The sequence below is a fragment of the Notechis scutatus genome, chromosome 1 (genome assembly GCF_049901735.1).
Source record: "Notechis scutatus isolate UNSWTSFEM ecotype Mainland chromosome 1, rNotScu1.2, whole genome shotgun sequence".
In the NCBI taxonomy this organism is placed as follows: domain Eukaryota; kingdom Metazoa; phylum Chordata; class Lepidosauria; order Squamata; family Elapidae; genus Notechis; species Notechis scutatus.
The window spans coordinates 193,924,679-193,939,951 of NC_142009.1; the positions used below are offsets into that span (position 1 = coordinate 193,924,679).

Here is a 15,273-nt window from a genome sequence, read left to right on the forward strand (position 1 = left end):
GTAATGACTTATTTGTTTGTAAAGTTTATACTTCTCAAGCAGATCACCAAGACACCTAACAAAATTAAAAGTCATACAGTATCATTTGACACATAGAAAGATCCAATGCTGATCTATATTTTAGCTGTTCAGGCTGCAGTAATTTATTTTGGATCCTTCTTACCTAAAGAAGATGGAAGCTTCTTCTGTTTGTTTGCAACTTCTCCATGATATCCTAAAAATTGATCCTGGCAGGCCTTCCCTTTTAATAAGAGCAAATTGCTCTTGATGTCATACTTATGACTGTTTCTTCTTTTCCTGAGGAGAAAGAATATTAACAGCTAAAAATAACCTTGCTCCAATTCATTCCACAACGTATCAGTTTTAGGATAGTATGGGTGAATGAGGGAGGCCTAGCTTCATATCTTATAGGGAACTTGGAAGTGTAATGGAATTTTCTTATATTCTTAGAAGAGTTGAAGAAATATGGGACTGAATTACTATTCTATGATATTTTTCTTACGTTAAGTATTGCAAACATGTTTTGCATTAATGGACTCTGTAGAGCTATAGTGCACGGTGTGTTGAACTCTTTTAAAAAATTATATTGTTTTAGCAAACTGTGAGAGTTGTGGTGAATTATAAGAAGACACAGAAGACAGTTGTCCGAGTTAGTCCTCATACACCGCTTCAAGAAATTGTGCATATTATCAGCAGCAAATGTGATTTTGATCCTTTACACACTATTTTGCTAAAGACCTATCAATCTCAAGAGATTCTTGACCTGACAAAATCCCTTAATGACCTTGGACTCAGAGAGTTATATGCAATGGATGTCAGCAGAGGTAAGAGTTATGGTTTGTCTGTCTTCAGAACTGTTTGCTAAAAGAAATTATGTAAATATATTACACTTTTTTGAGATATAATTCTATTTCTGCATTCTTATTATTATCTAAAATAAAAAACAATTCATGATTGATTTTTGTAAACAAAATAGTATAAATGATATATTAAGTTCATTTTCCATTTATATTACTAGATTATCTTCATAATATGTTAGATAAAGTAACTTTCTAATATTTCATAGTTCACATTTGCTAATTCTGGAATCTAATTCAGACAATTTTTCTATTACCACTTTTTATTAACTTTCATGTTCAAAGTTCATTCTGTTTCCCCCTTTTCAGCTTTCAGATGCAATCCCTTCCCTAAGACTGCTGACCATAAAAGACAGGGGAAACTAGTGTAAATGGTGTCAGATAAGCCATAAAGTAGGAATGTTTCAACATTATTTATTTATTTATTTATTTGTTTGTTTATTTTTGTCAATTGCTTACAAGATAATAGGTATAAGTAAAAACATAGTTATGAATACATGGATACATATAAGAAAAATAAAAAATAAAAGAAACAATAGGACAGGGACTGTAGGCACGTTGGTGCGCTTATACACGCCCCCTACAGACCTCTTAGGAAAGGGGTGGGGTCAATAGTAGAAAGACTAAGGTTAAAGTTTTTGGGATTTGGGGAAGAAACCACAGAGTCAGGTAGAGTATTCCAGACATTTACCACTCTGTTGCTGAATTCGTATTTCCTGCAATCAAGTTTGGTGCGATTAACCTTGAACTTGTATCTATTGTTTGCTCTTGTGTTGTTATGGTTGAAGCTGAAGTATTCATTGACAGGTAGGACATTGCAATGTATAATTTTATATACTATACTTAGATAGGACTGAAGGCGGCATAGTTCTAGGTTTTCTAGGCCTAGAATTTCGAGTCTGGTGGCATAAGGTATTCTGCAACAAGTAGAGGAGTGGAGAACTCTTCTTGTGAAATATTTCTGGACTTTCTCAACTGTGTTAATATCAGATACGTAATGTGGGTTCCAGATTGATGAGCTGTATTCGAGTATTGGTCCAGCAAATGTTTTGTATGCTCTAGTTATTAGTGAAATATTACCAGAGAAAAAGCTACGTAACATTAGGTTAACATAGTGTAATAGTTATAGTATTTGGCTGAGGAGAAACAGATTCAACTCCTCAGCCAAAGAAACTCAGTGGATGTCCCAAAGGTGCTTTTTCAAGAGGCAATTCGATTTTCTGTTTTTTCTTTGAAGATGTTTTGCTTCTCATCCAAGAAACTTCTTCAGCTCAGACTGGATGGTGGGGAATGGAAGCATTTGTGGTGATATATATCTTTTTTTAAATAAAAGTTTTATTGGGTTTTAACAAAACATAACAAATAAAACATCTTTTTTTGAGAACAGAATGATTCCAGATTATCACATATACAGACACAATCTCAAATACATATTCATCCTATATATTCAGATTCATATCTTAGCACTATTTTTTCAATTTCTCAATATTTTTTCCCTTACTTCCCTTAATCTTCTGTTATAATTATCTCATTTCTTTCTAATTCAATTACATTTCTCTTTCTAGATTTCTATATCTTTCTATTCATTATACTTATACTTTCGTCTATCCTGTTTACAATTTCATATTCTCTTCCATCATCATTTTTTACCTCCTGAAAGAGGTAAAAAAAAAAAAAATTCCCTCCCCTTCCAGGCCTTGAAAAGCAAGATTCCCCCTATAATTGCCAATTAGAGTGTGGCACCTTTGAATCTTATAATTATTGTCATATAAAATCTCATTAAAATTTAATTTATACATTATGGAATTATAACATTCAATTTCTAATATCTATTTTATATCATATAACTCTCATCAACCGAATTCCGCTTGGTACTTTCCCTTGGGAATACACAGAAAATTCTAAAAAAAAATTTGTGTGTGTGTATGCGTGTCTGTCTATCTATCTATCTATCTATCTATCTATCTATCTATCTACCTATCTACCTATCTATCTATCTAAAGCAAAATAATTATTCTATTCAAATTCATCCTAACAACTGGTATTGATTCCACTGTAAATTTTTCACATTTCTTTTCAATTGTATTTTATCAATTTTTAAAAACAATTAAAATATTTCCATTCCTTCTTCTTATTTCAACTTATTAATAAACATACCATTACATAACAATGCAGTTTTATCTTGTAATTTAATTACCTACTTCATTTCTAACTCATTACTATATTCTGCTCTAACAACACTATCTTTTGTACTCTTGCAGAATTCTCACTTTTAGTTTGATTTAACCATTATCTCTATGACTTCTAAATAAGCTAATGCCTTTGATCCTTGTACTGTTTCTTTATTTCCAGCTTTTGTCCCTTATAACTTTTTTTCCTCTTTCTCTTTTCCCCCTTTTTCTCACTGCCTTTTTTGTCCCCCTCTCTCTCACTCTTCCTTCTGTAATTCTCTTTTCTGCTGCTCCTTACTGTTGTGCTTCTTTTTCAAACTATTCTTTTTTTAGTTCCCTTTAATCTTAAACTTTTAACTCATTTTCCCCATTTTACCCCACATTGCATTATTTGATCATGAAAAATGGCTTCTTCTTTGTCCCGCCCTTCTTCTTGCTCTTCAAGCACTTCGTGTTGTTTTTCATAGTTCAAAATCTCCATTTCTAAAAATTGAAATACGAAGCCAAAAGATCCTCTTCTCTCTTGTGCATCTTCTTTCTATTTTTTAACTTCCATTTTTAATTCCTCAAGGAGTGATACTATTTTAAGCACTTTTAAACAGCCACCCGATTGACTTTAATTAAAGATCCAACACCCAAAATTTTAAAAATCACCAATTAATCCAAAGCGGTTTCTTCTTTTCCTTTCCAGGGTTCTGTTATCTTTTAATAAAGTTTCAGTTACAATGTATCCTTTGGAATTCTTTTCAAAGTTTCACTGTTAATCCCTTTTATTTCCAGGTGGCACTCCATTATTCTTTCCAAGTTCCACCCTTTTTCCTCCACTCTTCTCCTTTTAAGGGCTTTAGAGTATTCAGGAAGTCTTTATTTTCCTTTTGACACTTTAATTTCTGCTTAAGATTGCCTATTAGTGTCAAAGTAAATTATCACAAATTTCTTACTTAGATTTCTTCTTTTTAACATCAAAGCCGATTGTAATTGTCAATATGAAAATAGAAAAAAGGATTTTTCTCCTCCTTTTCTCTCTTCTTTGCCACTTTAAAAATCTTCTTTTAGGAATAGCACTCTTAATACTTTTAAATCCAGGATACTTTGCTTAGATGTTGTCTCTGATTAGCCCGGTCTGTCCTGCAATCCCCTTTTGTCTTCCTCCTGCTCATTATTGTCTGGTTGGGTTCTTCTTTGAGGTGGCCATTTCTGACCACCGCTTCAATGGCCTTCGGGAAAGGGAGTTTAGACCAGCTGAGGAGGAGAGATGCGGCTCCCCTCTACTCAGCTAGCAGTCTCCCCCCTCTTCGCCACCTTCTTCAGCCCCGAATCCAAAGGATCAGGGTGCTCCGGCAGCAAGCATGGATCAAAATCGCGCATGATCGCAGATTTCAGTCCGTCGCCGAAGAAGCCCAAACCGGAAGTCCCGTGATATATATCTGTTTGTGGATTTTTGGATATATAAATCCTTCCATTCCCCACGATCCAGTCAGAGCTGAAGAAACTTCTTGGATGAGAAGTAGAATGTCTTCAAAGAAAAACCAGAAAGTCCAGTTGCCTCTTGAGAAAGCACTTTGGGGACAATCATGACTTGGATGACTGAGAATCTGAATCAATACAAGAGCACACAATAGATACAAACTCAAGGTAAACTGCACCAAACTCAATTGCAGAAAATACGACTTCAGCAATAGAATAGTCATTGCCTGGAATACACTAGGTGACTCTGTGGTTTTTCTTCCTCAGACCCCAAAAACATTAACCTTAGACTGGGCTACTATTGACCTCACCCCATTCCTAAGAAGTCTGTAAGGGGCATGTATAAGCTCACCAATGTGCTTACTGCCCCTATCCTAATGTTCTTTTTTATCGGTATCCATTTCATGTATTCATAATCATGTTTATACTTACACATGTTATCTAATTCATGATTGACAAAATAAATAAATAAATAATAAATAAAATGATTTTTGTTAGGAATGATAGTCACCTAACAGTTGGGTTGGCAATATGTAAACCAGGATAGTTATTTAATACTGTTGTATATTTAAGAGAGAGCTGTAATTGTTATTGGCTGAGGTTCCTCCAACAGCCATAAGATGAAGCCAGAAACCTTCTTGCATTTTCCCTTTTGCTTTTGCCTGATTGTCGTTCTGCTTGGATTGCTGTGAGTCTTGCAACCTGTTAGCAAACTCCATTTACTGGACTTTGTTTTTGGATTATCCCTGGATTGATACTAACTGCTTTAACCTTGTATGATTTGGACTGTTTGTTGGACTTTGTTTACTCATTTACTGGAAGTAAAACCTACATTTTACTATTCAGTGTATCTGTATGCTGGTTGTGTGTTATTCCTCACCACTCTCACTACATTTCCCTGAGTGCACTCATTCTCCTAATGGGGAATACCTCAACATTGGTTATGGGCCCAGAACCTACCAGGCTCAGATAACTGAGAATTAGTGTGAATACACAGTACCATATACAGACAGCTGTTTACTGTTTAATTGTGGGTTACTGTCCTGGTAAAGATGGAACAAGACCCGTCAACAAGTCTATCACTGATAACCCGGTTGGATGGAACAAACTATGTTTCCTGGTCTATGAAGTGCAGTCTACTTCTGCATAGGGCTGCAGTTCAGGATCCACCGGATGCAAATGCTTGGGATCCAAATAATGAGGACGATGCCAAAAAGTTAGCTGACTTTAAACGGAACAACGAACGAGCTCTTTGTATAATTGGACTAACACTGAATGACCAGCAGCTAGTTCATATTCGTGGAGAAAAGTCTGCTGCTAGGTATTGGGAGAATTTGAAGAGGATTTATGTTCGTGACAGTGTAGGTGCACACATACCTTTTACACATAAACTGTTTAGAGCACGTCTTCTGAAAGGTGGAGATATGTTTGCTCATTTGAACTTCATGAAAAGAACTTTTCAAGAGCCTAAGGATGAACTAAGTTTAACTGCATATGCCGATGCAAGTTTCGCTACAGACGTACCTACACGGAAATCAATGTCAGGTACTGTAGTGTTATTAGGAAAGGTGTTAATTGGATGGCGGTCTATTCGACAAAAACATCTAAGCTTATCAACAATGGAGGCTGAATTCTCATGTTTGTCTCTATTATGTACGGAATTAGTATGTTATGAACAACTAATGATAGACATGGGAAGTAATGTAAAGGAACCTATTGTTGTATATGAAGACAACCAATCCGCAATTCAGATGGCTTCCAATCTCTCCATAAAGATAAGATCAAAACACACCGATCTACGATATCTAAATGTAAGGCAATGTGTTCAAAGTAAAATGATTACACTGAAGTATTGCATGTCAGAGAATAACATTGCTGATCATTTTACGAAAGCCCAAGGCACTGTAAAACATAAGGTTTGCTGTAAAGAATATGGACTTAAACTATAAGGTTTTATATATTGTCCTACCGAAAGGGGAGAATGTTAGGAATGATAGTCACCTGATAGTTGGGTTGGCAATATATAAACCAGGATAATTATTTAATACTGTTGTATATTTAAGAGAGTGCTGTAATTGTGATTGGCTGAGGTTCCTCCGACGGCCATAAGATGGAGCCAGAAACCTAGTTTGTTCTCTTCTTGCATTTTCCCTTTTGCTTTTGCCTGATTGTCATTCTGCTTGGATTGCTGTGAGTCTTGCAACCTGTTAGCAAACTCCGCTTACTGAACTTTGTTTATGATACTGGACTTTGTTTTTGGACAATCCCTGGATTGATACTAACTGCTTTAACCGTGTATGATTTGGACTGTTTGTTGGACTTTGTTTACCTGTTTATTGGAAGTAAAACCTACATTTTACTATTCAGTGTATCTGTATGCTGGTTGTGTGTTATTCCTCACCACTCTCAGTACGTTTCCCTGAGTGCACTTATTCTCCTAACAGGGAATACCTCAACAATTTTAGGCCAGTCATACAATATCAGCCCAATCTATTCCTCTTGGTTATTTTTAAGGCATATATTGGAGGAAATTTGGTGTGTGAGACTCTTAAGAAAATACTCTTTTGTTTACAAAGGCTTCCATGAGTGGATTAAGCAATACTTTATTCATTTATTTCTACTTGTTGTTATTTTTACAAATTTCTCTAGATGGTGAACATTTTCAACAGGCCGTCTTCCTCCTGGTTTCCCCACAACAGCAATACTGTGAGGTGGATTGGGCTGAGAGAGAGAGTGACTCGCCCAAAATCACCCAGTTGGCTTTCATATATATGCTTCTGGAACATTTTATAGTGCACCAGTTGTATTGTCCACTAATTTATAATATGGCCTTTCTTTCTAGATGGGATCGAATAGGTTTTTTTTAACATCTTGTCTATGTAGCCTTCAGATGTTCTGTTGAAACTTTGTAAATAAGCATTTTAAATACAAATAAATTTGCATTTTTTGTCTCTCTAGCCACGCCAACTACTGAATACAGCTTGTCTTCATTACAAGGTTAGTCATCTTGATCTTAGAGATATAAATAATAAAACACTGAAATTCACAACTATTCTTGTTCAATGATGTTTGAATCCACAATACTAATTAACATTTATCTAAATGGGATAACACTGATTTGTATTTGATAACATTGATTATGTATAGTACATCTAGGATTACTCTTCAATGATCAGATAACTGTTGAACAACAATAGAGTAATTGTGTCCAGTTCTTTCTTTGGTGTTACCTGAGAAGTTGCATAAGGACTGGAGGAGAAAAAAAAATACATGACTTTCTACTCTTAAATATTTCTACTATATCATTGGAAGTACATATTTTTTTGGGAGAAACTCAGAGATTAAATTTTGACCAGTCTCACACAAATTAATAACTGAAAAAGTGTAACAAATAGCATGTATTTGTTTAAAATCAATGGTCATCATAATGATTAAAAATGAAAGTGAGAAAGGGGAAATAAATATCTAGAAAACTTATTTACTGCTCTGAAGATTAATGATTTGTTTTCTCAAAAATCTCCTTTGTGGGAAAAACAAATTCTAATTCAAATGTTGACAGACAGCACATATCAGTATTGTTGCAAATGGAGCACGATGCTTGATGCTTTGATACCATCCAAATTCTAGGAATATAGCCAAATAAAAATAAACCTCAAATAGTATTGATGAAAGAAATTGGATCTATAAACTTGGAATAAAATTGTTGATTAGTAGATCTGAAATCTATGTATATTTTCTAAACTAGTATAATACTATGTTGTTTAATTTATTTGAGTATAAGGGTCAATATCTTAGTAGACTTCTCTGCCTTTCCTCAATATGATTCCCTGAAAGTTATTTTTATTTCAACTCCCCTCCCCCCCCCCACTTCCCCACTTTTTCCCATTTTATACTTCAGTAGAACCTAAGTAGGACATGGACAGATGTGATGTAATATTTTTGCTTTTTAAAATATTAATAACAGTGGAGTCTCCTTTGTATCATGTAATATTAAAAGGCTAGGGTTCCAGCTAAGGATAATCAAGTGTTGGGAGTTTTAAAGAAATGGGGACTGGAATTGCTTGCTTTTTGTGGAGATTCATATTTTACCCAGAAATGATCTAGCTTTTACAGGAAGATTGAGCAAGTTCATGTACGTAACAACTCTAAACATGAAGGAAGTATTGCCATTTTAATTAGTAGAGTTGCTAAAATGTTTGTTGAAGAAAATTATGTCCGAGTGGTTAATCAGTGTTTAGTACTCCTGAATTTATGAGGCTTGACCATAGATTCTCCAGAACAAATGCATAGCTGTTTTCAAGAATTGTATGATAAGCCTCTAGATCAGTGATTTGAATCAAACTCCAACACTCAAATTATATTCTTGCATTCATAACATTTTTCACAATTATGTATGGTTTTAATTTAGTAGCTATTTGACATTCTGCTCATATTTCCAAACGATCATGTGCTTTCTTTTATATATAGAAATGAACAGAGGGAGGGAGGGAGGGAAGGGGAGAGAGAATGTTATACAGTTATAATTAGTATTTATTGCTTTAATTTGGGGGCTTAGACTCTGGTCTTTTTATTTACTTAGTTTTGTGTTGATATATATCTACATAGTATAGAAATATCCTTTATATAGCACACAGAGATTCACATACATTTATTTGGAGCTTTTTACTGTGCTAAATCATTTATTCATTACCAGTTGCCTATTTGTTGCAAAGAGCCTGAATTGACTTATTCAATTTTTTTAATTGCTCCTATTGTAAAAAAAAAATTCCCACTAATAAAAAAATATCCAGCATTCAGCCTTTAGAAGCTGGTTAGCTTTTAGAAGGAATTATGATATAGGTATAATAATTACTTTTCAGACTAATGAAAATTGATGAGATTGTTACAATAGATAAACAGGTAGTTGCACATTTTTCTGTTTTTCAGTGAAAATGTCTACCACCTAACAGGAAGGCTATTAGAAGAAAATTTTTAAAAACCCTATGCTCTGAAGAATTTATTTTAAATGCAAACTAATTCAGTTGCTTGGATTCATATCACCCCATTCATTTCTCACTAAGGACAATTCTTTGAGAATTATACATAGAAAGAATCAATTTTGAGTTTTAAGATGTTTTTATTTTATAGATTAATCAGAAAAAGATATGCAGATCACATCTTGCTTTGATACAGATAAAATAGTTTGAATCTAAAACTGCAGAAAATGTGTCAGATTAAATGTCCTATTCAAGATTTATTATCTATAATGCAAAATAGTTTTCCATTGATATTACTGAACATTGTACTGATTTTCAAAGATCTATTATATAATAGAAAGAGAAAAGAGAAAAAGAGAAAATTGAAGAAAATATGAATAGAAGCTAGAAGTTGTGACACGATACTTTTTTTTAAAGACTCTTTTCAGAATGCACAAAATTCAGATAACTTGAAAGAGAAAGAAACTAAAGGATTCTTTGGCATTTTTCAACGGAGCAAAAAGAAACGGCAACAGGTAACAAACATATAAGTGTTTATAGTTAGAAGGTAAGATAGAAGGTAAGCTTGAGCAGGTCATTTTGAGCTGGCCTGGATGGTTTGTCCTGCTAAAGTTAACTGGAGTGGTTATTTTTTTAGCCCCGTAACTTCTTTCAGTTTCTCTCACAGATCAAAAGGCCCATATTTCCTGATCTTTCCTGATCAAAAGTCATGGAGTATCCCTATTTCTTTGCTTCTAGGAATTTCTTACACACACAACATTCGTGCATGGATCTTCACAATATCAGTCCCAGTTGTTCCTTTTTACCCAAAGATTGCAACCTAAAGAAACTATTCCATCCAAGTTCTGAAGACCCTATTTTTGAGCTGTTTTCTGAGATTTTACCCATTGTGCAAATATTAATATAGTCACATCTCCCCCTTGCCTACAGAGTAAGACCATATGTGGTTCTGTCTTACTTTTCCTCCTCAGTGTAAGGGGGTGGAATAGTTTCCTTAGGTTGCAATATTTGGGTAATAAGGAATAACTGGGACTGGTATTGTGAAGATGCATGCATGGATGTTGTGTGTGTAAGAAATTCCTAGGATGGCCTAATGGGCCAGATCTAAGTACCCTGTGGGCCAGATCCAGCCTGTGGGCCTTGAGTTTGACACCCCTACCATAGACCAAAGGCAGGGTGAAAAGGTAAAAGGCATCAAGAATGAGCCTGCTTTTATGCTTGAATTGGTAAAAGAGAGGTTAAAGAACATACATCTCCTGTGTTCAAGATTTTGTAACCTAATCCTATTTTTCATATCAATAAACTTAACTAATGAGATGTCTGAATCTAGATTTTCAGGATATTAGGGGACTAAATCCTTACATGTTAACATGATGGGAACCAGGGATAATAAAATGTTCTGTGCCTGCATGGAAGGGTTGGTGCTCAAATCAAAACACACATTTTGGTCCAAGGATGGAGTGAATTGAGGCTGTTTTATAATCCATGCATGGTCTGAAGTAGGCCTATTTTGGTTGAAGTGGCATGTGTAAGGAGCCAGGGATAGTGACAGATGAGAGGAGGATAGGAGATAGAAAGGGTAAGATACTTGGAAGATACTTGGAAGTGGGAGACAGGCTGCTAGGATACATAATACTATATAGCAATTTTGATGGAGGCCTAAGGGAGGAGGGAAAGAAGAAAGTCATTGGGAAGGGAGAGTGGCTAATGGGATATGCAGATAAGCATCAGCAGTGGCAGCTGGGGGAAGGTGGTAGGAAAATACAGTAGGACTGATGAGTCAACGGGATAGGCTCCATTGCAACATTGGTGGCAGCAAAGAATCTGAATGGAAGGATAGAATGTACTAGGAAGATCTGGAACAGGTAAGGTAGAAGGATATACCATGCTGGGACATTGAAAGAAGTAGAATAGGGAGGATAGAGAAGAGGAATAGAGAAAAGGGGGGGTATTGCAATGCCCCACCTTGCCCCAGTTCAGTTTTGGCCAACCCAGAATAGTGAAGGCATTATTTTTGTTGATGATGAAATATAAACAATCAGTGTATCAGTCCATCTCCTCATGGTTTCGGTATTGAGCTGCTTGGGGAAGTTCTTGCAAGAAAACAACTTCTGGGCTGTTTATGCTACATTTGAATGTGGCCTTATACTAAATGTGAATAATTAAAGAAGTCAGATGGTCGAAAATCTAATCAAATTATTTTTTTCCCCTATCTCCACCCCAACCTCAATAAGACGGCCAGTGCTCCTGCAACACCACTCATGAACAAGCCAAGGCCGGCCTTTGCTGTGAGATCCAGTTCAATTTCAAAACAGTACGAGTCAAACACTCTGCCCTCTGAAATGCCCAAAAAGCGCCGAGCACCTTTGCCTCCCATGCCTGCTTCACAAAGTGTGCCCCAGGATCTTGCTCAAAGCCAGAACAAACCTAAGATCTGTATGCTGAAATCCAGTAGTGTGGATGAAACTGATAAGGTTGGTCATTAACATTTTGCTCCTTATTTCTTCTCTGGGAATAATTTTAAAATAACATCTGAATAGTTTAATGAGAATAATCACCATCATGCTTTCCAATTAAATTGTGAGAGTTAACTAGAACCAAATTTTGAGGATGCTTCTGAAATCAACCATGGCCACAAAATTGCTTCTTTATGTTCAGATTTCACACTGAGCATAATGGATCAACGCTATCAGCAAGTGTTGCGTGCCTAATTAGCAAAAGAAAACTCAGGACCATATTGGTTGGAAACATGCAGAAGAGGCCTTTATCCTGCAGTGGATAGACAATGGTTAAAATGATGATGATGATGATGATGATGATGATAAATACATCAGACACGTAGACAGGATAGATCGTAAGAAATATATTGTATGAATTTGGAATGTAACCCTGTGTTTCAGGTTTTTTTACATTTATGGTAATAAGACACAGAGGAAAATGCTAAAACTTTTCTCCTGTTAGAATCCTTGAAGAAAACTTCCAAATCAAAGTGTATATTCTTATACTTTCAAATGAAATATGTGGACATCTGATAACTGTGCTTAGGGAGGAATTCATTATTCATAGAATCCTTCTTCACTCAAACTAGCATTTATTATCAGACTTCTAAAGCAGTGGCTTTAGATATTAACCTTTAATTTGTAGATGGAAGTTAAATATTAATATTAAATGCTGAAAAACTTAATATGATCAAAACAGTTCAGTAATCATAAGTTTAGCTAGTTTCATTGGTTGTTAAAAATTTATTTTGAAGCAATATCAAATTGCAATTTGAATTCAGCTTTCCCAGTCAAACAGATATTTTCTCTATTTTCATTAAATGTGAAAAAGTATAGTTTAAGTATAAAATAAAAAAAGATTTGAAAATTTGTGTTTTCCAGATTGTCTTCCCCATCCTTTATGAAAAATATAGCTAAATACATTACTGGGAAAAGGTTTCCCAAGCAATTCAAACCATTGCATTATTAGAAACATATCCAATCCTTAAGAAAATCAAATTTTACTTATTGGCAGAACATGGAATATTTAAAACTAATGTTTTTATCTTAATAACCTTGCCTGTTTCTATAATAAAGCATTTTAATGAAGTTATAAAGGAGGCTGCCAGGTCAAATCTATCTATATAAATCCCATACATGCTGAATTTATTCCAGCATAGTTTGAGGGGAAAATTAATGCCGTTAGTAATATCTTAGTAAAACATAAATTGTCAGTTGTGAATTCCAATTAAAAATCAAAGCTAAGTGTATTAGCGTAAATGGGAATATGTGTACTGAGACAACACTTTGAATCTAGAATAAAGGGCATTTTTCTAATATCCTAGAATATATGAGCATGCTATACAGATGAAGAGAAAGTGAAAGAAGAAAAGGAAAACCAGGCCCAGTAGATGAATGGAACATAAGTGCAATCAATGAATAGTATTTTTGTTTGCCTAAAATACAGTTATTTCTATTTTTTATAAAGCCTTAACCACAAGAGTGCGCTGTTTAACAGAGGTTTGGAAATCTGTAACTAACTAAAAAAAAGTCTTCCTTTGGGAAAAGGCAGTGGTCATATCAGTGCATTCTTCAGATAATATCAGAGTAAACTGGTTATGTCAGTTAAGAATCTGTAAGCATCTGTGTAAGACATAAATGTATGCCTCTCCAGATGTCTTAGTCTAGTTTGTACTTTGCCAAAATTCTGGTAAAGCTGTGTCTTGGGAAATGCACCAGCTCTAGAACAATAGATGAAGCATTCGTAGATACTATTTGTACCCATAGCATCTCCATCTTGCATTCTCAGTTTGTTTTGCTTGACCCAGTCACTCACAGCCTCCAGACATTGGGTCAAATCTTCAACCTCATCTCTTAATCCAAAATCCTCTCAACAGGCCATCCTTTTTTCATTCATTGTCTTTATATATCTGTTTCTGCCATCCCAGTTGGTTAATTTGTCCACATCTCCCCTTTCTTCTGTTTTGTAGTCCTTTGAGTTCCCACTCTTTCATTTTCATGCATATATTTCTGCACTCTGAATTCCAGTGATCTCCTTTCCATCATTTACAAAATCCTTTATACTTCTCTCAAACTTTGCAGTTGTTTCTCTATACATTTCTCCACAATAAATTGTTCATTCCCCCAAATCTGCTTTCCATCATAAGTACGCAAACTTCCTAGCCCTCTTCACATCACTGCTAGCTACTGGAAGCTGCAGTCATCCACTGGCCCACACTATTAGCAGCCTGTGAGGGACTTCAAGTCAAGTCTCTCCTACTTAACTGCGGCTTTCAGATATGGGGTGCTGGTACGCCACCTTCAGAATGATGATTTCCCATCATAGTGGGAAATAAAATCATAATAATTTGGTTCTGAAAGCCACTTGGGAAATTTCATTCTGTGAAATGCTTACAATAGTTTTTCTGTCTTGGTTTTCACAATGTCTCTTATCCCTTTCTTTAGCTCCTCAGCTGCTCTCTTGTGCTCACTGAGTTCTTTCCATAGATTGATCTCACATTCTGACTGAATGTTTGCAGATCAAATCTTGCTACTCTCCCTACTTTAACCTACTTTCCTAAATATATGATGTCAGTGATTCATGGTCTCTTCCATAATGTGCATCTGGAATTGGCCTAGCTTATTGGATTACACTTTTTCTGTCTCCTATTTCCTATTATGTAGTTAATTTAATGCCAATGTAGCTTACCCATTGATGTCCAATATTTGTATTTGTATTTATATTCCTTGCAGCAGATGTTGCAATAATCAAAAAATTATCTTCCTAAAACTTTACTAACTTATCTCCTATATTGTTGACCTTATCCTGTCTAAGTAATTCCAGCTTTAGTTTTTTAATTACTGACTGGTACTATTACATTTTTGTTAGATGTTTAATTTAAAACCACTTTATAATTTGCCAAAACATTCTTCTATGCCTATCTCCATTTCATGTTCAGTGTAACATTGTACATTCTATAACATTGATACTAAGTGAATATCCGCTAATGTTGTTAGATATGATTATTGTTAATTGAGATATAGTGGAACACATATACCTTCTTGAGTATTAGGCCATTCCCTTCCCTCATAGGATTTCATATCTTTTTTAAAAATACATTTGTTGAAGAGTTTAATAATAATAAAATGATAATACAAATTGAAATCAGAAAGGGAAAAAATGTTTAAATCCCATCAAGGGTTTACAGAATGTATAGAAATATTTCATATTTTAACCTGGATCAAACAAGCAACTTTATATTCCTTTCTTTTACTTCTGATGGTCTTATCTTTAATTCCTCAAGTTGTTGGCATAGGATTGAAT

At 34.9% G+C, this 15,273-nt stretch overlaps 1 protein-coding gene across 21 annotated transcripts in view; it reads left to right on the plus strand.

Moving 5' to 3' along the window:
- Nucleotides 1–15,273, plus strand: part of COBLL1 (cordon-bleu WH2 repeat protein like 1) — a 135,260-nt gene that overhangs the window by 93,676 nt on the left and 26,311 nt on the right. For all 21 annotated transcript variants that reach the window (XM_026674403.2, XM_026674404.2, XM_087949819.1 and 18 more), the window contains exons 4-7: nt 596–824; nt 7,454–7,492; nt 9,889–9,986; nt 11,706–11,945. In XM_026674403.2, coding sequence (XP_026530188.2) covers nt 596–824; nt 7,454–7,492; nt 9,889–9,986; nt 11,706–11,945 — 606 coding nt within the window. The remainder of the gene's footprint in view (nt 1–595; nt 825–7,453; nt 7,493–9,888; nt 9,987–11,705; nt 11,946–15,273) is intronic.